Source organism: Bos grunniens, chromosome 22 (assembly GCF_055505025.1).
Source record: "Bos grunniens cultivar Pamir isolate PY7600 chromosome 22, Bosgru_T2T1.0, whole genome shotgun sequence".
In the NCBI taxonomy this organism is placed as follows: Eukaryota; Metazoa; Chordata; class Mammalia; order Artiodactyla; family Bovidae; genus Bos; species Bos grunniens.
In genome coordinates, this window is record NC_141186.1 from 58,760,773 (window position 1) to 58,785,085 (window position 24,313).

General features: G+C 55.6%; 1 protein-coding gene across 6 annotated transcripts in view; it reads right to left on the reverse strand.

Annotated features, from left to right (window-relative positions):
* Window positions 1-24,313, reverse strand: part of FBLN2 (fibulin 2) — a 68,216-nt gene that overhangs the window by 19,744 nt on the left and 24,159 nt on the right. For all 6 annotated transcript variants that reach the window (XM_086368952.1, XM_086368948.1, XM_086368950.1 and 3 more), the window contains exons 3-5: window positions 3,432-3,543; window positions 1,887-2,016; window positions 445-625 (exon numbers count right to left, since the gene is read on the reverse strand). In XM_086368952.1, the coding sequence (XP_086225078.1) occupies window positions 445-625; window positions 1,887-2,016; window positions 3,432-3,543 (423 nt within the window). The remainder of the gene's footprint in view (window positions 1-444; window positions 626-1,886; window positions 2,017-3,431; window positions 3,544-24,313) is intronic.

Genomic DNA, 24,313 nt, shown 5'->3' on the forward strand with positions numbered 1-24,313 from the left:
ATGAACAGGCTGATAGAGAGGTCAGTGTTTGGCTCAGTGGATGGATGGAGGGGTGGGTGGATGAGAGGATGAGGGAATGAGTGGTAGAAAGATGGACCAGGATTGGCGGGGGCTGGTTGAAACGGATGAGTGGATGGGGAGGAAGAAGTATGGATATATAGGTAAAAAAGCAAATTGGAGGGTGGGTGGGCAGAGAGCAGAGGGAGATGAGTGGTTCGCAGTTGTGCAGAATGGATGGTTACATAGAAAAGCAAATGAGACCACCATCTTGAAAATAATAGGAGTCTATCATCGGAAGCCGCAGAACTCTGTCCAGACCGGACCTTGGGAAGGTGACCAAGGTCCCCACAGAAGGCCAGAGGGCACCAGCCCTGTCTAGAAGCCCCAGCAGCTGTCCCCTGTCACCCACTAGCCCCCACGCCTGGCTCGGGGAGCAGCACCCACCTCTCCGTGGTACGGCCTCAGGCTCTGGAGGCCGGCGGACCTCAGGCACAATGAGGGGGTCTTCGCCCTCACAGCAGGAGAGCATGACGTGGTTGCAGGGGTAGCCAAGGTTGGGGTTGGACTCGCACGACTGGCCCTCAGCCCGCACGCGGAGCCCCAGGCCACAGCAGTCACAGCATTGCTGGAGAGAAATGGATGGTCGCTGCCCAGCCCACAGGCCTTCCCCACCTGCCTTCCACACGGCCTGAGGGCCCACGGGGCTCACTCCAGGCCCCCAGGCTCAGAGGAGGGGCTGATTTCACCCTCCTCTTGTTTCTTCTGCCCAGGACGTGCTATCCAGAGACAGACGTGCCACCTGTCCCCACATCCTGTGTCTGGCTCAGCTAGTGCAAGTGTTTTTGAATAATTCATAAATGACTTCTTATGAAAAGAACTACAAGTTAACCCCTGTCCACGCCCATTAACTGCCCCCATATTTGCCAGCAGACTCCAATTCTATTCTGGCTGCCTAAAAGACAGCACTTCCCATGGCCCCTTGAAGTTAGAGATAGGAGTCGCTGGGTAAAGCTTTCAGGAGAGCTCCTAACTGGGGTTAACTCAACTTGAAAACACATCTCTTTACATTCCTACTTCCTCCTTTCTGGAACAGATGTGATGGCTGGAGCTCTAGCAGCTATCCTGTGTCATGAGGTGACCTTAAAGTTGGAAACTACAAGCTAAAAAAGATCAAGCAGAAATACAGAAGCTTAGGTGCTCAAAGATATTTTTAGATTCACTGTGCCAGCCTGCCTGCCTCCAAAATCAAAGCCTTTAATTTGTTTAAACTACTGTGGCAGACGGATTGCAATAAAAGCCCCGGTTGTTCACTCTTCACTGTCTCCTGTCTTCGCAGTGTGATAGTGCTGATTCTCCTTTGAAAGAGAGGGTTCGTTTCCCAGTCTCTTGATTGTGCCTCATGACTCACTTCAGCCAACAGGAGGAGACAGAATTGATGGGGTGCTCTTCTGGCCACAAAAGGCCTCGCACACCTCTACTTCCTGTGTTGGAGACCTGCCCAGCCACTACCTGAACAAGCCCAAGCTAGCCCGCTGGACAGTGGGACCACACGGAGCAGAGAAACATTGTCCCAAGTGACGGCCATCCTAGATCTAGCCAGCAAAGCCACTGGCTTAGAGCAGCCACACACGGACCAGAAAAGAAAAAGAAAGCCCTGTGAGGGCAGGGGGTCTCGTGTGAGCCATTTCCGTGTTGTTAACACACAACACAGGGCCCGACACACACTGGTGTTCCGTCCATATTCCCGAATGAATGGGTCCAAGGGTAACTGGCGGTGTCTCCTATGTAGGTGCAGGGCCGCCCCCAGGAGTGAGCCCCACAGCCTGCCCACTCCCTCTGCCCTCAAGGACTTGCAGGCTCGGGCCGCGCGCCCCGGGGCAGCTTGCCTTGTACAGGGAGACGCCGCAGGTGTCGCTGTCCTCGTCCCCGCAGGCCTCGCCCTCCTTGGCGCCCAACACGCCGGCCATGCAGCTCTTCTCCTTCAAGTAGGACACGCAGCAGTGCTTCTGGGCCGTCCTGCAACAGAGCCGCGCCTCAGCCCCACCGAGCACCCCGTCCTCCAGGGACCCCGCTTTCCCAGCGGAGGACGCTCGGCTCAGGGAAGGAAAGCCCCGCCGAGGTCCACCGTGGGCGGGGTCCCTGCTGGCACCGGGGCAGCAGCCAGACGGCACGTCCCCACCGAGCGAGATGAGCTCTGTTCTCAGCCTAACCAGGATGACTCAGGCCTGGGCCCCACAGGGCTCCAGGCTCGGCGTCCCTGACCAGTGGGGGTCAGGGTCCCTGGTCCTGCCTCCAGTAACCATAGGCCTGAGAGAGCCGACAGACCAGAACCCAAGACGGGGGGATGAAAAATCAGGCTTCAGCCTCACTAGAGGAAGGCCACGTCCCAGCAAGGGCCACCCGGTGACAGAAATGGCTACCTATGAAGTAGTGAGGTTCCCATCACAGGAGGGATACAAGCAAGCACTAGACTGCTAGGTTCACGACTCATGAATACTGCACGCCCTAACTCCTAGGCAGCCCGAAAGCCAAGGGATGAGGCTAGAATTTGCATATTTCTAACAGAGGGCTTTCCAGGTGGCTCAGTGGTTAAAGTACCCGCCTGCCAATGCAAGAGAGGTAAGAGACCCGGGTTCGACCCCTGGGTCGGGGAGATCCCCTGGAGGAGGGCATGGCAACCCACTCCAGTATTCTTGCCTGGAGAATCCCATGGACAGAGAAGCGAGATGGGCTACTACAGTCCGTGGGGTCACACACAGTGGGACACAACTGAGTGGCTCAGCACGCAGCAGAGGCATGGTGGGTGGACAGCAGGGAAGTGCGTGTGTTAGAAGAGCAGGCAGATTCTTTACCATTTGAGCCACTGGGACAGTAGGAAGCACGGGATCTAACACAGCCCAATGTCCAACGAGCTGTGTGGCTTGGGGTGAGCCATACGCCCTCTCTGAACCTTATGTAGAAAGAGGAGCAGGGTGGATGAGATGGTGCGTCCCAGGAATAGAGGGGGTGTGTGTCTGAGAGGACGTCCCCTGGGCCTGGCACAGGGAGGGCGTGGGTAAAAAGCTTCCTTTGCTGAGAACAGCGTCAGAAGGAGCGATCAAGGCTCAGAGCCGAGCAGGGCCCAGAGCAGCACCTGGTCAGAGAAGCAGCCAGCTGTTCCCGGCTGACGGCGTGTCCGTCACCCGCTCCCAGCTGCCCACTTCTGACCGGTCAGCCGCTTAGTCTGCACGGTGGGCTGGCTGTCAGGGCCAGTCGGGAGCTCCCACACCTGGAGAGCGCCCGCGGGCACCTGACGTGTGCAGCGGGCTCCCGGGGCAGCGCAGGGTCCGGGGCTGGGGACACGGGGCGGGCACCTGACGTGTGCAGCGGGCTCCCGGGGCAGCGTGGGGTCCGGGGCTGGGGACACGGGACGCGGAGCCGGCTCCGCCTACCTGCACGCGTCGCCCTCGGCGCCGCTCTCGGGGATGTCCAGACACTCGTCGCTGTCGATGGCCCACTGCTGCCCGGCCGCGCAGCACGTCTCGATCAGGTCCTTCGTGGACACTGTGGGCAGCAACGCGGGCAGAGTCAGTGCCTGGAGGGGGTCCGCGGTGCCCAGGCGTGCAGGCCCGGCAGGTACGGAGGCTGCCGGCGCCTGGCCAGATCCCCGTCCATCGCTGGGCAGCGGCCTCGCCCACCTGCTGCCGACCACGTGGGCTGCTAGCCCGCAGCTCGCAGGCACGACCGTCTCTGCAGAGCTGCCTGGGCGGGCAAGTCCAGCCGGGGGGAGCCGGCCAGGCGGGGTTCACGGACCCACTCCATCTCCAAGGGGACAGCCCAGTGGGACCGGAGTATCATCAGCTCCTTCCCCGGTCCCCTCCCTGGGCAGTTTCACCGAACGAACCACAAAGTGCCCAAGAACCTCCGACCCAGACTCTGCCTCTGAGGGACCAGATAAGACACCAACACATGAGCAGTGGCATCATCATCGGGGAAAGTTCTTGGGGAGAACGGGTGTGATGACTGTGGAGGGCGGGAGGAGCTGGGGCTTGGGAGAAGGTCTTAAAGGCACGGACCACAGGTTAAAACATGGATGCCTTTTCCTACCTCAGAATTAACATTCTCTGAATAACCAAGAACTCCGTGGACAAATACAGCAGACTGTTGACAGGTTAGGAGGTGTTTTTGGAACGTCTATACTGACAAAGAGTTGTTACTGAGAAATACAGTAACCTCCTAGAAATAAACATGAAAAAAATCAACCCCCAAAATAGAGTATCTGTGAAACCAGAAAAATGGGAAACAGTGATGAATGCCAGGCACAGGCGGGAGCCCTGGTGCCCTGGGCGCGGGAGAGGTGACCGCAGCAGCCAGTCCGGGTGGAGACCTGGCCCCTCGGACACAGTTAGGCGCATCGGCGTCCCGGGCCCAGCGGTCCTGCTCCCGGTGTCTACGGCAGGACAGTCATCATCGCACGGACCCACATTCCAACAGCTCGAGGATGCTCACTTCAGTGAGGCTTATGCCAGTGGTGAGGAGGCAGCCGGAGTGCTCATCACTGCGGGAGTCGTGGACGGAACGTGGGGACGTCCTCCACGGAGGGCCCCACGGCAGTCAGAAGCAGCAGGCGAGATGTCTGCACAACACTGAACCTGGACACAAACACGCACGGCAACCAGCAGCAGCAGGGATCAGAGCACTGGGCGGGAACGGCACTGAGAAGGCTGCGTGCAAATCACAAGTGTACGCTGTGCAGGAACACAGAAAAGCAAAAAAGCAATCCAGACAGACTGAGGAAAATCACTGCCTAGGCTGAGACTGAGGGAGAGGTGGCCCTGGGGAAAGAGGATCAGTTCAGTTCAGGCGCTCAGTCGTGTCCAGCGCTTTGCGACCCCGTGGACTGCAGCACGCCAGGCCTCCCTGTCCATCCCCAACTCCCAGAGCTTGCTCAAACTCATCTTCATCGAGTCGGTAATAAACAGGAATAAATAAATAAAACGAGAGAGTCCTGCTAAGATGATAAGGAACCAGGAAATGAGGGAGGTAATTGATGCAACCATTTGCCTCCGCAGTCTGAAAACAAATGACATTCAAAGACGAAGCCTAACTTGGACGCCTATGTACGTGCTGAGGGGCAGCACAGCTTCACAGATTTACGTCGTACCTGGGTCCACAACTCGGGGCTGCCGTGCACAGTCATCTCTCTTCCCTGAAGACTCAGAGCCCTGCTCTGTTATGCAGACCCACAGCTGCACAGCTGCCAAAGCCTATGAGGACCTCTAAATGTCCTTGAGCAGTTCACAGAACCCAGCAGCGCTGAGGAAGAAAGGCATCAGGACACACCAGCAGCCTGCAAGGTTCTGGCAACGGAGAGCTCACTAAGAACCATCTGCGTCATTGGCGTAGTGTGCATTTCAAGTCACCAAGCTTTCCTGAGTTTCAATTTCCCTTCTGGAAAGCAGGGGCAGTAGGCTTTGATATCAACCTGAAGGCTGTTCTGAGGCACCAGGAGGCGTGCAAAACATTCCTGAAAATCAGTGTCTACCAAAACGAGTAACAAACATCACGCCCAGTGGTGAAACAGCAGACAGTGCCCCACTGCAGGCAGAAAAGTATCCACTAATCCTCCTGTTTAACGCTGTCTGAGAGATGCCAGCAGACACAATAAAGCAAGAAAAAGAAAAGAGGCGGCAGAAACATTAGAAAAGAAGACATGACTGTCGTTCCCTGCAGATGTTATGGTTTCATTTCTCTACAAAGTTCAAAGGAATCAATGTTGACACAGTACTAAAATGAATACTAATTATTATTATTTGGTAGAAAAAATCAACACATACAAATTAGTGGCTTTACCATACACCAGCAACAATTAAATAGAAAAGGTAAGAGAAAAGAAGTTCCATACTAAAAAGAAACCTGGAAATAAATCTATGGTAAATACACTAAATCTATGTGAAGAAAAAAATCGCCTAATAGGTAAGAGCCAGCTCATTGGAAAAGACCTTGATTGAAGGCCAAAGGAGAAGGGGGGCAGCAGAGGATGAGACGGCTGGATAGCATCACCAACTCAACGGACATGAATTTCAGAAAATTCCAGGAGACAGTGGGGGACAGAGGAGCCTGGCGTGCTGTAGTCCAGGGGGTCGCAAAGAGTCGGACACGACTTAGTGACTGAACAACCACCATAGATATAACCATATACTTTGTTAGAAATGTATAATATGTATTTAGATGAGAAGATTAAATACCTTAAAGATGTCCATTTTCCTTTACTTAATCTACAGCTTCAGTGGAATCCCCGAGATCCAAAACAGCTCGTCATGAAATTTATCAAGTTGATTCTAAAATTCACCGCAAAGAGGATATGTCTTAAGAATACCCAAGAAAATCCATGAAAAGAAATAAAGAGGAGCACACCTTAAAGTTTTAATAATTAAAAAGACAAAGAGATGAATGCAACAAAATAAAATTCAGAAACAGAACTATGTGTACGTGGGTATTTAGTATACGATAAAGGTGGCATTCATACCCAGTGGGGAAAGGACTGAATATCTGGTGTTGGTATCTACCCCACATCACACACAAAAATAAATTCCACATCTATAAGGGCAGTATTAGAAGAAAACCTAAGGAAATAACTTTTGGATAAAGAGAGGCTTCTTCAGAAATAAAATCCACTGAATTAAACTGGACTCTTACCTCACACCATATACCAAAATCAACTCAAAACGATTTACTCAAACCATACAACTCCTAGAAGAAACCACAGAGGGAAAAGATCCTTAACAGTGGTCTTCGCAACAAATTTTTGGTAATGATGCCAGAAGTGCAGGCAACAGCAGCAAACGTCAACAGATGGTACTATGTCAAACTGAAAAGACTCTTTGCAGCCAAAGAAGCAGTCAAGAAAATGAAGACAATCTATGAAGTGGGAGAACACAGCTGAAAACCAGGTATGTGATAAGAGGGTTAACAAGAATATATAAGGAACCCATACAAGTCAACAGCAAACCGAAAATTATTTTCACGGTAGGCAAAGGACTAAAAGAGACGTTTTTCTAGAGACATGTGAGTGGCCAGAGGTGTGACAAGGCGCTAACATCACTTGTCATCAGAGAAACGGAGTCAAACCACGACGCGCTACCGCCTCACGCCGGGCAGGACGGCTGTCACGTCACCCAGACAACAAGAGACAGCAGGTGTTGCTGAAGCTGCGGAGAAAAGGGAGAACCCTCCTACGCTGCTGGTGCGGATGCAAGCTGGGGCAGCCACTGTGGGCAGTGTGGGGGCTCCTCAGAACATTAAGGGCAGAACTCGCATCTACCCCACTTTTGGGCATTTATCTGAAGGAAACAAAAGCACAAACTCAAAAACATGCGTGCGTCCCTATGTGCACAGCAGCACTGTTTATAGAAGCCAAGATGCAGCAGCAACCTGAGTGTCCATCGACAGTGAATAAAGCACCACACACACGCCACACACACACACACACACACACACACGAGTATTACTCAGCCATAAACAAGAAGGGAATCCTACCATCTGTAACAACAGGGTGCACCTTCAGAGCATTACGCTAAGTGAAATACGTCCGATGGAGAAAGAGAAATACTGTAATATTACTTACATATGGAATCTAAAAGAGCCAAGCTCACAGAAAGAGTAGAATGGTCGCCAAGAACTGGGGTGGGTGGCGAGGCGAGGTGAGCAGTTAGAGGAACGGAGAGATGTTGGTCAAAGGACGCAAGCTTCCGGTTACATGACGAGTAGGTCCCAGGACCTAATGCGCAGCACGGTGCCTACAGTTACCTGCGCTGTGTTACACCCTTGAACACCCCATGAGAGATCTGAAACGTTCTCAGCACAAACAAGAACAAAAACGAGACCTGTACGAGCCGACGGGTGTGTGAACCAACCTAGCTGTAATCATCACTTCACTGTTTATGTGTATATCAAAGCATCATATCGTACACCTTAAATCTACACAATATTATACAGCAGTTATATCTCAATAATCAAACCCGTCAATCCTAAAGGAAGTCAATCCTGAATATTCACTGGAAGCTCCAATACTTTGGCCATCTGATGCAAAGGGCCGACTCACTTGAAAAGACCCTGATGCTGGGAAAGATTGAAGGCAGGGGGAGAAGGGGATGACAGAGGATGAGATGGCTGGATGGCATCACCGACTCAATGGACATGGGTTTGGGTGAACTCAGGGAGATAGTGAAGGACAGGGAAGCCTGGCATGCTGCGGTTCGTGTGGTCACAAAGAGTTGGACACGACTCACAGACTGAACAACAGTTAAACATCTCAATAGAGCTAGGGGAAAAAAGAAAATACAATTCACAAGCAAAAAGGAAAACCTTAATCCAAGCAACTGGATAAAAGCTGAAAACACCCGATGGTAAAACACGGCCCCAATCTTATCACGTCACTCACTTTCCAGTCTCCGCACAGCGCGTATCACTATGTGAGACCCTCCTGTTATTTATGAGCTTACTTTTTCACTTGTCTGTTTCGTCCCCTCAGGGTAGGGGCCTGAGTCTCTGTGGCCCCTGAGAGTGACGCCACCACCCACACTTAATCCTCTCCCATCCCACTCCAGGCACGTGGGAGTCTCGCCTTGCTTGAACACCTCTGGTGGTGGGGAGCTCACTCTATCCAGGCAGCTTGTCCCTTTCCGCTCAGCTCAGCACACAACGTCCTTTCTTTCACTGGACTGAATTCTTTCTTCCTAAGCCTTCTCCAAGACGGCCTTAAAGATTAGCAGATTGCAACAGACCCCTGGGGCTCAGCCAGATGGCAGGAGATGGGTGCCGTATCAGGGTAACACCATCGGCTGGAATGCGCTGAGTGCCGGCCAGGAGCCAGGTGGGAGCCAGGTGCTTTGATCTCCACAGGCATTTATGAGGGGTGGGAACCGCTGTCAGGCCCACTCGAGATCAGGCGGGGAGCTGGACGTCCCACACCTCAACTTCCCATCTCCAGCCTCAGCTTCTCCACTTGGGCGCCGGGGCGGCTTGATGCAGCCGATCCTGGAGGCCCTGTCTGAGAATCTCAGCGCCAGCCCGGGAGGAGGCTCTCTGCCCTGTGGACGGAGCAGGCTCCCTTCCTGCCCCCGCCCCCCCAGCAGACGCCAGGTCCCAGCCTGCACTTGGCAGCCTTCCCACCATTCTGTCCTAGTCTTCCCCACGCTGGCTTCCCCTCTTTCTCAGACAAAGGAACTCAGGGGCATGACCCCTGAGGCTGGGAGGGCCACCCACTTGGAGCGGGTGGGGGATCAGCTCGGGACCAAGCCTAGCACTGCCCGGTACCGTCCGCAGCGCGGGAGCGGGAGGCAGAGCCAGCCAAGACCAGCAGGTGTGGACCCCGGCTCCTCGTCCAGACCCAGCACCCCCAGGACCCCTGCCCCACCCATCACCCCCTCTGAGGTCGCAAGCTTCGCCTCTCGGGCTCTTTTTAAGCTCCTGGGCACCAAGCCCACAGAGTTCTGGCCCAGGGCTCTTCCGTGCGTCCACACCCTGGTTGGCTGAGCTCATCTGGGCTTGCTCCTGCACATGTGTTTGAGTGACCAGCCCGGGGCACCCTCTGGCGCTCCCAAGGCCAAGGTCTGTCCAGTAACTGACTTTCCCCAGACCACGTCTCCCCGGGTCGTCCCTGCGCTAACCTCAGGACCCTCCTGGACTCCCCAGCCCCTGCCCCCTACCCTCAGTGACCTCTGTTCTGCTTCCTGTCTCTGAATTTGTGGCCAAGAGAAGGTGGACACGCGGGCAGGTCCATGTGGTGCAAAGGGGCACACGGCACACCATGCCCCACGAAGACACGGCAAACCGCAGAGACACGGCCTAGAGGGAGCAGCCGTCATGGCCAGACACTGAGCTTCCTCTCAGGGGAAGCTCCAACCCACAGAAGGGCAGAGCGCCTTCTGAGGCGATGATGCTGTCACGAACACGAGGCGCTCATGCCTGCAGAAGTGAGGATGGTGGTGACCGGGCAGGCGGCCGCAGCCTCTGCCCCCACGGCTGGTGCTGTGGTAGGTGGTACCCACCTCAAGCCCTTCCGCCACCGTCCAGCAAGTGCCCCATGCTCCTCTACTCACAAATACCCCATAACAAAGGCATTACTGGAAAAGATCATCTGGCTAGAAAATTCTCAGACTGAAGATGCAAAGAGTCCTGAACAACTTTGTCCCTAAAAGTGCCACAAGCAAGACACCAAAGGCCAAGTGTGATAGGATTCTACTTACAGAGGATTCTACTTACACAGAGGATTCTACTTACATAGGATTCTAGTGACAGAGAGAGAAAGCAGAGGAGAGGTTACTGAGGGCAGCGGGCAGGGACGGGGGGGTTAGTGTTTAACGGGGACAGAGGTTCCGTTTGGGAAGAAGAGAATACGCTCGGGAGCTGGACGGTGGGGAGGGTGGTGATGGTTACATAACAGGGTGGGCGTACCTAGTGCCACGGATGTGTACATTTAAAACCAGTTACAACTCCGAGTGCTACGCTACGTGCTGTTAACCACAACAGGGAGAAAATAACGCACACAGCGCAGAAACAGAGGGGTGATGTAGCGCCTCCCCTCTGAGAAATCTAACAGCTCACAGGTCACAGCGGGCACTCACAGGCAAGTCCTGGATACCAGCTGCCCCGGAACGTGAGACAGCGAAGATGCAGGCCCAGCCAGCCCCGCCGACAGGGCAGCGATGAAACAGCTGGTGTCATGACCGCCGCATCGCACACGAGTGTCAAAAAGGACGCGCTCAGTGTGAGATCTTCATGCAACTCCGTGCAACAATTTCCCAACAGACGACAAAGAGCAAAGAAGACAGGCTTCACGCTGAGCAGCGTCTAGTAAGCCACTGCCGACCTCTTCAAACCTGGAGGAGGAAATAGCACCCTACTCCAACATTCCTGCCTGTCAAAATCCCATGGACAGAGGAGCCTGGTGGGCTACAGTCCGTGGGGTCGCCGAGAGTCAGGCACGACTCAGCAGGACCTTTCCAAAGGGACACAGGCACATACACGGAGGGTTTCAGGAGGGGGTAGCAGTGCGTGCCCAGCGAGGGCCCGGCCCTGGCGGGGAGGCAGCACCCCGTCATTCACTGTTGGCCTCCTTTGTACTTTTTATGTCTTTTCCTTATCGCAGGCAGGTATTGCCTATTGAAGAAAAGTACTGTTACAAAAAAGACCCTGAGCTTCTGGGGACTCTAACCTCCTTTGATCACAGGAAACGGGGGGGCCCAGAACAATCCAGCCCGGAGGCCGTGACCCCTCCAGAGGGTGCCCTCTCCCAGACATCAGAGCCCTAGAGAATGGCGGCTTTGGAAATGCTGCAGAAAAATGTCCACCTGCAGGGTGATGGGCGGCCACCGCCACCAGCGCCCTGTTTGGACAGGATGTTTGCGGGGCCTGAGCAAACAGCCCGGGGAACGCTGAGGCGCCGGTGCTCCGTGCTCTTGGGGGGAGGGGTCACCTGCAGGCCCTGGCTGTGCCTGGACGCCTTTCACAATGACTGGAAGATGGACAGACAAGCGAGACTCTGAGCGCTGTCTTCCCGCCCCAGGATCCCGGACATGATGGCTGAGAACCAGCAGGAGTGGCTGGGCTGAGCCATCCAGCCCCTCAGAGAGGCCTCCATCCCTCCCCCAGGGCAGGAGGCCCCCAGCACCACCGCCCCTCACAGCCCCTCTCACCGCCTAGCTTCCCTGTGGGGGGTGCCCACTGACTCCTTCCCCCGACCTGAGTCAGCACCCCACCCACCTGCCGACTACCCCAGCATGACCTGGGAGGTGCCTGGCCACCTTGGCTCACTGGCCAGATCACCGCCTACCCCAGCCTGACCTGGGAGGTGCCCGGCCACCCTGGCTCACTGGCTAGATCGCTGACTACCCCAGCCTGACCTGGGAGGTGCCCGGCCACCCTGGCTCACTGGTAGATCTCTGGCCTGGTGGGCGCCAGCTTGCAGCCACAGCACCGTCCCTCCAGGTACAGGACAAGGTCCCATCCCCAGCCCCGTTTTAGAGGTGAGCAGACAGCAGCCCCGACCACACGCCCAGCCAGGGGTAGTCAGGCAGCCAGACGGCAAAAGTTCCCAAGGGACTCCAGTAACTCAGGGCAGTGTGCAAAGACAGCTTGACCATGGAACAGAAAAGAGAGATCAGAAAAAACCTACTCACACGCACCAGATCCTGACTAAGGAGACTGCAGTGGGTAGGGTTGGGGGCTGGCGGGGAGACGGGCTTCTCAACACCCAGACTGGAGGCAACTGAATATCCATTTGAATCAAGACAGTATGGTACTGGCACAAAACCAGAGATACACACAAGATAGAAAGCCCAGAGATAAGCCCACACACCTGCGGGCACCTTATCTTTGACAAAGGAACCAAGAAGAGACAACGGGGGAATAGCCTCTTCAGTCAGTTGGTGCCGGGAAACTGGGCAGCTACGTGTAAGAGAATGAAATGAGAACGCTCCAACACCACACACAAAGATAAACTCAAAATGGATTAAAGACCTAAATGTAAGACCAGAAACTATAAAACTCTTAGCGGAAAACATAGGCAGAACACTCTGACGTAAATCACAGCAGGATCCTGTGTGACCCACCTCCTAGAGTAATGGAAATAAAAACAAAAATAAACAAGTGGGACCTGATTAAACCTAAAAGCTTTTGTACAGAAAAAGGAAGGAATTTTGACTCCTACTCACTTCACCCAGAGAAACAAACGAGATCTGATGTGGAAGGTGAAATAAGTTAAAAGATCTAGAATGTCACAAAGGAAAATATTTTCATGACTCCAGGGTAGACAAAGATTTCTTGAAAAGGGCAAAAAATACATTACCATAAAAATAAAGGTCAATAAAGTGCATTTCACGAAACTGAGAAGTCTTCATTCCTCAGAAGACAGCGTCTGCAATGTGCCGATCAGAAAAAGTCATCATGAGAGTGGAAAGAAAAGTCAGAGAATGAGATGAGGCATTTGTGAGCCAGCTAAAGATGTATCCCCAGAACATCTCAAGAATTCCTAGGCCTGGCAAGACAAAGAAACCTAATTTAGAAATGGGCAAAGAACAACAAACTGTTCAACAGTAATATGAAAATGTGCTCAACGTCATCAGATGCGAGGGAATGCAAATTAAAGCCACCGTGAGATCCGGCTACACGGCCACCAGGTTGGCGATGATGAAACAGACAGACCACATCCAGTGTTGGCAAAGACGGGGACAGCTGGAGTCTTGCTCACGGCTGGTGGGGACAGAAACTGGTGACACTCTGGAAGACTGGCAGGGCTGGCCACAGCTCCAATGCAGCAATTCCTCTGCTGGGTGGACGCCCTTCGGAAACACACAGAATGTCCACAGCCACGGCATTCACTCACCAGAAACAGCCCGAACCTCCATCCACACCACGACAGATCAATGAACTATGATTTATCCCTACGACAGAGCAATAAAGAGCAGCATTTTAAAATGAATTACTGCTACACGCAGCAGTCTGGATGACTCTCAAACACATGGTCCTGAACTCAAGAAGTTAAACGCAAGCGAAACTGTATCATATGGTTCCCATTACACAGAATAAATTCAAGAATAGGCAGGAGTCATTGATAGCGATAAGTCAGCCTTGTGGCTCCATGGTGGGGGTGGGGCGGGGGGAGGGAGAGCAGAACCGGCCGAGAAGGGACACCAGGAAGAGTCTGGCCCACTCGAGATGTTCTGTGTCTTGATCCGGGTGGAGATGCCTGGAACCTACTAAGCTTTTTTTATGAAGATCCCTGTGCTTTACAGACATGATACTTTATAGAACTATATAGTAAGACATAAGAAAGTTTTAAGGGAGTACTATTAAATTAATCTAGATGAAAAGATGCTCCAGAGCCTCCATGGTATTCTTTAATAAAAGCTTTCAGAAAGAAGGAAATTCAAGAAATAAAACAACACGAACCGGAAAAGATCTCATCGTCCCTGATTAGATACTCCTTTACAAAAGGGACTGGAGGCAGCTCTCTGGGGACTGGCGGAGAAGTATGCACGCAGCAGGAGGGCGCTGCGACTGTTAGGTAGAGGACCACAGCATGTAGCAATGTACCCAGAGATGTCTTTATTTCTGTTGCAAATACTGTGCCAGACTCAACCGGGTCCATCACACACGCATGTGCACGCGGTAACTGAAACCAGAGAGAAAGAACAAGCCATGGACAGTTACGGGTCTGAGATTTCTTTCCCGAGCCCAAGCCGCTTAGAGGGTCTGTCCCAACCTGGTGGGGGCTGGCGTAGCAGGTGGTACTTGAGATGCTGGTTGCCGTGGCTGGCAGAGCCGCAGTTACTTGCAGGCTCTACGGTGGGCTTTGTTGATGTGGACGGGCTGTGCCAGGCTTCCAGCCAGTCCTGGGAAGCTCTGGAAGGCGGTAGGGGGTGGTCGCATGACCAGCACAAGTCCTACCCTCCCGGCCTCCCAGGGAGTAGGGGTGTGGGTCTGTCGTGGGCATTTGAAAGAGCTAGGGCTGTTGGTACCCTCACTATCAATGAGAAGCCAACACCACGGAAAAGAGAAAAGCCGCTTGTAGGAAAGCAGGCTGCCCTGATCAGGGCCATGCAGAGACTCCTGACAGGCTCTGCTCTGTTCAAGAGGTGTGTGGGGCCCGGGCACCGTGGTTAGCGGATGCCACCCCAGAAAGAGCCACTGGGCACATGGAACCTGCAGGCAAACGCTGACAAACTGAACGGGACCAGCCTTGTTCTCTGAGAAGATAACTTTCCCAGAAACAAGGAAGGAACAACGAGACCCAAGCACTTGGACGTTGCAGTGGACAGCTCACGCCCTAAGAATGAACGAGTCACTGGGAGAGGAGTCTAGAAGCAGACCACTGCAAGCATCTTTCTGACGCAGGGCACGTGACCGAGGCTGGACGCCCATGAGAGTGGCCTTCGTCTGGAAGGAGACCTGTCCCTCCCTCCACCCAGGCTCACCTCGGCCACCGGCCAGCCCAGCCCCTGCCGAGGCTCCTGGTGGCCCCAGATGTGGGGGCACTCCCTTGCTGTGCTTCTAGAGGCTTCTGCAGACCCCCGTACCCCAGCACAGGCTTGCAGTGTTACTCACACTGCAGAAAAACCAAGACATCTGACATGGATTCTGTTCTCCTTAGAAAGAACTATGAACTCGCTCTTGTTCATTATGAGCTTCAGAAACGGCCGCTACCCCAGACGATGCTTTGGCTCAAACTAGAGTCTGACGGCATTCCAGTTCTTGGGATAATTTTTCGTTTTATAGACGAATCTTGTAAACGACATCATTCTATTTTCCTGTTCTCTCCAGATAGTTTAATTACCAGTTCATTGTACATGCACACAGTTTAATAAGAGATGTTTATCTGTAAGGCAATTTGGGTTTTCCAGAGCCAGTATTTACTCTAAGAGAAATGTAAATATAACTTCAATTTCCATCTTAAAAAAACTGACTCATCAAAAACATTGTTCGATGCACGATGCTGGATGCTTGGGGCTGGTGCACTGGGACGGCCCAGAGGGATGGTATGGGGAGGGAGGAGGGAGGAGGGTTCGGGATGGGGAACACATGTATACCTGTGGCGGATTCATTTTGATATTTGGCAAAACTAATACAATTATGTAAAGTTTAAAAATAAAATAAAATTAGAAAAAAAAAAAGAAAAAAAAATCACATAAAAAACCTGGACAAGTTTTTTTTCTGTTCTGAGATGAGACGCAAACAGGAAGCAGAGCATCAGCAGAGGGGACATGAAAAATCCTGGCTGGGGAAGGGGCAGCGGGCACCCTGGAGTCCGTCATCAGATGAGGCAGTGGGGTGGGGTGGTGGGGGGGTGCATACTGGGCAAGGGTCAGGGGTTGCAAGGTTTCCAGTGTTCCCAAGTGGGAGGCCACTGGGCCAGGCTGGGGTCCTTCTGGAACCAAATTCCCAGCGACCCCGCCCAGCGACTTTCCGTTTCTCATAACCCACACACGTGGCCTACCCAACCTAGATCTTGGCCAGATCTCTTCCCCACCCCACCCGCAAATATCTCCATCCTTTGTCCCCATCCCCCGCAGTCTGCAGTGTCTGGCGAATATTCAAAGTGAAGGGACCGTGAAGAGATGGGTAACACCCTCACCCCCACTGAGGACCCTAAACTGGATGTCACTGGGAGCAGAGCTGGGAAGCCGGAGCCCTGTTCTGCCTCCCCCGGGCTGGGCCACCACAGACAACACCCTCAGCCTCTCTGTTCCGGGATCCAGGATTTGGGGGCCAGGTGGTGATGGGCGAGGAATCACGAGACCTTCCCTGAGCGACCAGCCCCCACCCCCGAGGCCACCCACCTGACCAGGTGGGGCCAACTTGGCAGGAAAGAAACAGGCCGGCCTCTCCCCTCTCTGAGCAGGTCTCCATGGCCCAGCCTCCACTCTGACTCCCACAGCTCCTCCACCCGGCAGTCGGCGTCTGCCCCTCATGCCTCCCTCCAGCGTGGGCCCGTGAGCCACCCTGGCGCACTGAGCTGGGGCCGCCTGTCTCAGGAAGCACACGCCGCTCCCCGGCTGCAAGGTGGCGTCCAGCTGACCCTGATCCACCGCCTGGCCTGCTCACCGTGGACGGAGCTGGGTCCCCGCTTGGGCACAGCCGCCTAGGCCTAAGGTCACAGCCCCCCTCCAGGCCGGGGGTGACCACCCCCATTGCAGTGCGCTCATTCTACAGCCCCCTCGGTCACCCTCTCCAGGAGCCTAGAGCCTATTTTCTGGACTTGGATTCCGCTGGGCCAGGAGTTGGAGCTTTGGAGACCCCACCCTCTGAGCTCGCTGTGAAGTCTGCCAGCCCCCCCGTCGGCCTCTGTGTCCCAGACGTATAATTAGGGGCAGTTGGCGCTCTGTGAGTCTAAACCATGGCAGCAAGCTGGTGCCCACTGCACACTTTGCTGGGGCCTTGATATACATTTACAGATCTGCAGACTTGATTCAAAATTCCAGATCCGAGGCATCTTTTGGAAAATCTAAAGTGACAGGTCATGCCGCCTCGTCCCCTCTCATTCTGCAGTGATGCTGGAGCTGGGCACCTGGAGCCTCGATTTTCTGACCACAGGGAAAACCAGCCCCTCCCCGGGCCAGGCAGCTGGACGAACCCCAGGAGGTGCCACTGGCGGTCGGTCGGCAAACATCCACTTCACCGCCCTCAGTGACCCTGCACGTGGACATCACCTCTCTGTCCCTCAGGCACCTCGGCCGTGAGGTGGGGATGACGGCCCCCCACGCTATGGGTGTCCCGGGCGGTAACACCCCAACCGATACGTGTCCAGGGAGGACCACAGCGCCTGCCACGGGATGCGTACGCAGCCCGACCGAGGCTGAAGGAGGAGACACTCCCCGTTTCTGGGATGTCAGCCCATGGCCAGGCTGTGCCGCCCAACGCGGGACCCCCCAGGATGGGGGCTGAGTCCGTGGGCAGGTGCCAGAATGAAGGTGCAGGGCAGGGGCCAGCCTGGCGGGGAGTGGGGGGAAATCTCTACACATCTGGGGGTGCTGGAGGAGCAGGCAGGGGTGGGGGCAGGCAGTAAGCCGCTGAACGCCCCCAGCCAACCCTACGAGGCCCGGCCCCTTTGCCTCTTCACCAGAGGGACAACTCTTGGCCCCAGAAAAGGCCACATCTGTTTACTTAAGCAGAAACAAACCCGCAGCCCACCACCCAGAGTCCTGGGCCCCGGGGCAGGGATAGAATGGAGCTCAGGCCACAGCAGCTGCTCTGAGCAGGCGGTCGTCCCCTCTCCGCTGGTCAGTAATCCTTGGCGGGGAGAGCTTACCCTTCCATCTCACCAATGCTGACACTGAGGCTCAGAGAGGGTGCGTTCATCGCCTGACGTCACACAGCCAGAGACTCAGAGGCAGGGCTCTCGCCCAGGGACTCACCCTCGGAGGACCAAGCTGGCTCATGACCAGTACAACTCAGTCCCACGCCCAACTTCCCTGCATGGAGATCCCGGAGCAGGCAGGGAGGGCCCAGTAGACACCCGGTCCATGCACAGCTGACCTCGGCCGGACAGAAGCTCCTCCTGGAGGCCCCAGACGCTGGACGACCAGGGGCCCGAGGCTGTACAACCCCGGCCCCGCCTGCAGGAGGCGCTGGAGGACGATGGGGCTGACACTCCCCCGGGGGAGCCCACTGCCCCCACCTCTGAGCCGCAGGTCACGAGGCACCCAGGCTCTGGAAGGTTCACAGCGCAGGAGGTCCAGGGGGCTTGGCTGGGCCTCAGGAGAGCCAGTTGGGGGATGAATGGGAAGCAGCCTGGAGCTCAGAGGGGCTGCCCTCCAGTGGAGCGCCCGGGACACCAGCGTGAGGGCAACCTTGCTACGCGGCAGACCCCAGCACGTGGCGCCAGCTTCCTGCCAGCTGAGAACGCACCCTAGCAGGGAGCCCTCAGGAAGCCCACTGTACAGACGAGAAAACCGAGGCCCGGGGCAGTGAAGCGATGTGCCTGAGGTCACACAGCCAGCGTGGGGAAGGGCAGCTTCAGCCTTGGGGACCAGGCCAGGGACCCCCAAGGGTCAGAAGGACCTGGATCCGCAGCTGGCCTACCACTGCTCGCTGCTGGGCCACGGGCTGTGTCCCCTGGTGGGAGGGGACTCGCTGGAAGGCTGTTTGGGGGCTGAGATGAGGTTCCCAGAGCACCGGCCTGGGGTAGATTCACTGCAATGACCACCCAGTGTGCTTCCTTTCTTTCCCAAACCCTCTGTAGCGTCCATCAAGAGGGACCCTCAACCCCAGGCCGGCGTCCTGCCCGGCGGGCAGTAGACGTGGAGAAAGCAGTGGCTGAGGCGGTTCCGAGCCCGGTCCGAGAGTCCCCATGTGCATCTCACCTTTCCCTGGGAGCCCTGTTTCCACGATGGAAACGAGCGTGTGGGGCGGAGGCAGCTGCCCTGGTGGGGGCCATCCTGAAACAACCACTCCCAAAGCAGCCCCTCCCAGTGGCCACTCCCAGCCTGGGGCAGTGAGCCTGGCCGCCCCGTGGTCTTGGAATCGGGAAGAAATGCATACAGTGCACCACAGAGGTTCCGCGGCCGCAGCAGACCTCACGTTCATTCATGCCGTGACTGGGGCGTGTGCCCCGCAGGAAGGACTGTCACTGGTTTGGCGAGACGGCAGAGAGATCACCCCGCACCCCACACAGGGCTGGCAGACCTCCCGGGGGGCCCTCGGCCAAAGCAGGGGAGAGAGGAGTGCATGCCAACACCAACAGTCCTGGGGGACACGTCCCTCCGGCCGAGGTGCGAGCATCTCGCAGCCATGCTCAGCGCTCTCCTTGGTCTCTTCAGCATCTGACACAGATCTGACGTGTTCTCACGGCTGGCTGTGGGCACCCCCTCCCACAGGGTGGAAGGCCCGTGAGGGGTGCCAACTTCATTCAGTTTTGATCTCAGCTGTCTCTCTGGCACCTAGAATCGTGCAGGAGGGTCTCATAAATATTTGCTGACTCAGTAACCTAGGGAAACAGGCATTCCTGTACACAGCAGGTGTGAGTACTGTCTGGTACCATCAGTGGAGGGGAGCTGGCAGGCACCAGTTAGAAGGACACACCCCGTGGTCGCCAGCAGAGCCCATGGCAGCCGGCTGGCGCCTCCCTGGAGAAAAGCGTGTAGGCAGTCATCAAAACATGGAGTGGCGTGAGCACAGCAGCCCTCCTCCAAAGGGTCCAGACTGGAAAAAAGCCCACAGCCCTTCAGAAGGAACCACCAACCAGGGTCTGTCCTCACCATGGAGCAGCTCTCAACCACAAAAAGGACCCACCGCGGCACCCACAACATGTGGACATGAAGTGCTGTGCTGAGCGCAAGTCGCCACCCCAGAGAGCAGGCTGCTGCTGCTGCTGCTGTTGCTAAGGACTACACGGCCCCGTTCACAAAACTCCCAGAGCTGTTTGTGGTCAGGGCAGCATCTGGGGACGGGCACAGATGAGGGGAGCCTGCTCATCTCGGGATGCTGCCTCATGATCTGGGTGCTGGGCACGCGGGCGTTCACCTCTGAGACGTCTCACTGAGCTGCAAGCTTCTGAGGCTGCCCAGGGGGCGTGGTGGGAAGAACACGCCTGCCAAGGCAGGGGACACAGGGACACAGGGACACAGGGGACAGAGTTTCAATCCCTGGGTCAGGAGGATGCCCTGGAGCAGCGGTGGGAGAGTGGGGCACAGCTGGTGACTGGGAGCATGCACACGCGCACGCTTCTGAGAGGGCCTCCTGATCATATCGGCTAAAAGTCTCACCAAGAGAAAAGAGAGAAACCCAGGTGGACACGGACCCGGCAACTTCCTGCCATGACGGGAAGACGCTCACTGAGGCAATGGAGACAACCGAGCGTCCGCCAGCAGGGACAGTGAGCGACTGCGGGGGCGTGCAGGGAGCAGAGCTCCTCCCCACGTGCCGACAGGGAGAGCCCCAGGGTGGGCTGTGCACAGAGGAATGCAGAGGACAGAAAGGTGCACGCACGACGCTGGACCTGTGAAAGCGAGTGCACACCCCCAACACACGTGGGAACCTGTGGTTCCCGGGCGTGCTCCCACGTCCTGCAGTCCCTGAGACTGAGCCAGGGACCCACGGGGTCAAGGTACTTTCCAAACAACACTGGCGGCCCCCTTCGTGCCTGCCCCTTCTCCTGCAAGTAGGCAGTGGAACCTTCCAGAAACCACGTGTCGGTGATGATGGCACCGCTCTGATGGCTAACGGAACGCGGACGTGCGTATTCAGGGCTGTCTAAACTCGAGAAAAGGAGCTCAGCGTCACTAGCCTTGAGGGAACCGCCAGTGAAACCCGCAGTGAGGTATCACCTAACACTTCAACACATCACATTCAAAAAGGCAGACAGGGACTGCCTGCCTGGTGGTCCAGTGGTTAAGACTCTGGGCTCCCAACGCAGGGGGCTGGGGTTCAATTCCCGGTTGGGGAACCAGGTCCCACAGGCTACAACTAAAACCCAGCAGAGCCAAAAACTGAAAAACTAAATACATATTTTTTAAAAAATACAGACAATAACAAGTGCTGGTGAAGATAGTGGGGCAGCCGCTGTGGGTTAACAGTTCAGTGTTTCATCTGACAGTTACACAGAGTTACCAGACGACCCAGCAATACTACGTTCCTGGGTACGTTCCCCAAAGACAGGAATACACGTCCACTCAAAGATAGGTAGTGAACGCAAGAGCAGTGGCACTCACAGTAGCTGAAAGGTGCCAACTTCATCACCTGGCACATGAACAAACAAAGACGTGGCCCATCCACACGCGGGAATGCCCGCCACGAGAAGGAATGCAGCCCCGATTCATGCTGCAACACAAGGAAACTCCACAGAGTCACGCTGAGTAACTAACCAGGGACGTGGCCCATCCACGCGCTGGAATGCCCGCCACGAGAAGGAATGCAGCCCTGATTCATGCTGCAACACAAGGAAACTCCACAGAGTCACGCTGAGTAACTAACCGGGGATAGTCCCCAAAGGCCACGTACTCTGTGATTCCATGTCCAGGAACGTACAGCACATGCAATCCATGCGGATGGCGACTAAACCCGAGCCTGCTGGGGGCTGGGAAGAGGAAGCCGGAGGTGGCTGCTACTGGCATGGGGTTTCTTTCTGGGGTGATCAGAGTGTTCTAGAATTCGATTCTGATGATGTTTTCATGACCCTGACAAAACCTACTGAATTGTACGCTTTAAATGGGAGGATTTACTGGTGCACGAACAATGTCTCATAAAGCTGTCTAGGAAGGAAGGGAGGGAGGGAGGCAGGAAGGAAGGAAACTGTTTTTCTAAAGCCAAGAAACCCCCCTCAGGCCAGACCTTCACTATGGGGAGCGGCTGTGAAATGCGCCCTTTTCCTCCAAGTGCCATAGGCTCTGCGGGCAGCCAAAGCCGGGGACCCCTTCTTGCCCTGGTGCCCCATGGGAGCTGTGAGCCCACCCCGCGCCTGGAAGACGAGGGCCCCCTGCTCAGCTCTACTACGACCTCTAGAAAAGCACTGCCATCCCCTCCACTCTCAGAATCCCAGTTCCTCTTCCATGGAATAGAAGGACCACACAGACCCTCCCAAGGTCACCACACAGGACATCTCAGTGCCCTGACAGGCACCCCCTGCAGAGGACCCATCCACCACCCAGCTGCCAACTGGGGCCGAGCCAGTGACGAAAGCAAGGGGAACCAGCCCAGGACAGTCCAGCTGCCCCCCTGCACCCCGACGGGCAGGCAGCCCCTTCTCAGGTCCCCCGGCAGCTGCCCCAGGACACATGCGCCTGGCAGGCCCACAGCTGCCGATTTCACAAAAGCCAGGAAGCTCGTGTTCACGTTACGTCTTCTAAACGTTGCAGCAAAACTCGAGGGTTTACGAAGGTGCTTTCCAGAAAGACACTAACCCGTGACACGGGCGTGCACCCTCAGCCCAACAGCAGACAGAGCGTGAGACAGCTGGCGGTGTCGTCGACTCGACAGACAGGAGTTTGAGCAAACTCCGGGAGGTGGTGAAGGACAGGGAAGCCTGGCGTGCTGCAGTCCAAGGGATCACAAAGGGTCGGACACGACCGAGTGACTGAACAAAACAAGACAGAGCAGGGCCGGCCCAGCTGTGCGGGGTCAGTGAGGAGCCTGGGGCTCAGAAAGGTGGCATCCCAGGCCTCAGGTCACACAAGGAGCGAGGCCGAGCTTTGCCTGGGGACTCAGCGTGGACGGGCAGGGGCCGGGGGAGGCCTGGGTCCCTGGTCTGCTCCCAGCGGCCGTGGGCTGGGGCAGGGCTACCTGGCCTGCCTGTGAGCTCGGCGTGGGGGGCGGGGGGACATCCCCTCTCCAGGCCACTCCAGGAGCCAGGCGCTCTCGCACAGGACGTGGGCTCAGCTGTCCGGGTTTCCAGCCCGGCTCCCTCGGGTCCCCTGGCCGTGCTCGGGGACCTCTCAGACCCGGCGCGAGTTTAAATCTCCCACATGCCCGGACTGGAGAGGACAGCAGAGAGGACGGTCTGCGGCAATCGTCCAGGGACCAGGCAGAGGTTGGGCGGGTCTCTCTGCTGCCTGGACCCACAACCCGGGGACTCTGGGGGACCCTGGAGAACCCAGACGCTGAAGGCCCCACGTTCTGCCCCCTGCACCCGGAGGAAGCATTCCATGACCCAAGTAAGACTGTACCAGCTCCTGCCTCACACTGGCAGGGGCGCCCCCTGCCCCTGGGGAAAGGCCCCAGTCTTCGTGCTGAGGGTAACACTGCTGCCCTGGGCCCAGTTCCTGCCCCTCCCTGTTGGGGGCCAGAGTGAGGTACTCTGCAAAGGTCATGAGGAAGGAGGCTCGACATACGCAAAGGCGGGATCGAGCCTCAGGAGTCCCCCTGGAAATCCTCGAGCATCTACCCCCATAACCAGAGCCTGCCTACTTTACTACTTTGTGCTCTCACCTACACTTCTGACTTTACGGGGGGCTGTCCCCCACCACCTCTTTCGGAGAAGGAGTTAACCTAGAGCTCCAGTCAATAAAAACTCCTGGGCGTGACAAGAGTGTTTTAACCTACAAACTCCTCTGAAGGTTCTCTAGCCTGCCTGACAGGCTTGTCCGGCCACATGTGATTGCTCACAGCCTCCCAACCATGAGAGGCACGAGATGCTTTAAACCCTCTAAAAACAGGTTCTTTAGAGAAGTTAGAAAACTATTAGTATAAGTATAATGGGCTGATCAGAAATTGTATTGGTGAAGGGTTTTTCACTTGTTGAGCCAATGTTTGTTGCTAAGTCTCCACATCCCCTGCCCTTACACACATTAATGAACATATAGAAGAAATAAGTATTAACCTTTGATATTAATCACGTTAGACCTTAGGCTAAGTAAATTCTTTCCTTAACTAAAACCCACTACACCCTCACCCTATAGGAATGTAACTTTATTTGGGTGGCGTCTGTTTTAAGAATAATCACCCCTGGAGAAATAAGTGTCCTGGTTGACTGACTGCTGTCACAAGGAGAGGGTCATAAATTGTCAGCAGGCCCCCCTGGCCAGAAGATGATGTAACACCCCTAAGACCTCTGTATACATTTGTATGAAGCACCTGACTTTGATAAAAGTCAGGACTGCTGTCCCCACGTGACTTTTGTATAACATCTCAGTGTATAAAAACAGACTCTGGAAAATAAAGAATGGGGATCAGTTTCTCGAAATACTGGTCTCCCCATGTCGCTGTCTCTCTCAAACTCTGGCTGAGTCTCCATCTGGAGCGCGGAACCCGCCATGCTTACTAATTATGCCTGGGCTTCTAAGATCCGACCGGGGAGGCCTCAGTGTCTCCTCTCCTTCGGGAGAACGGAAGGACGCCTGCG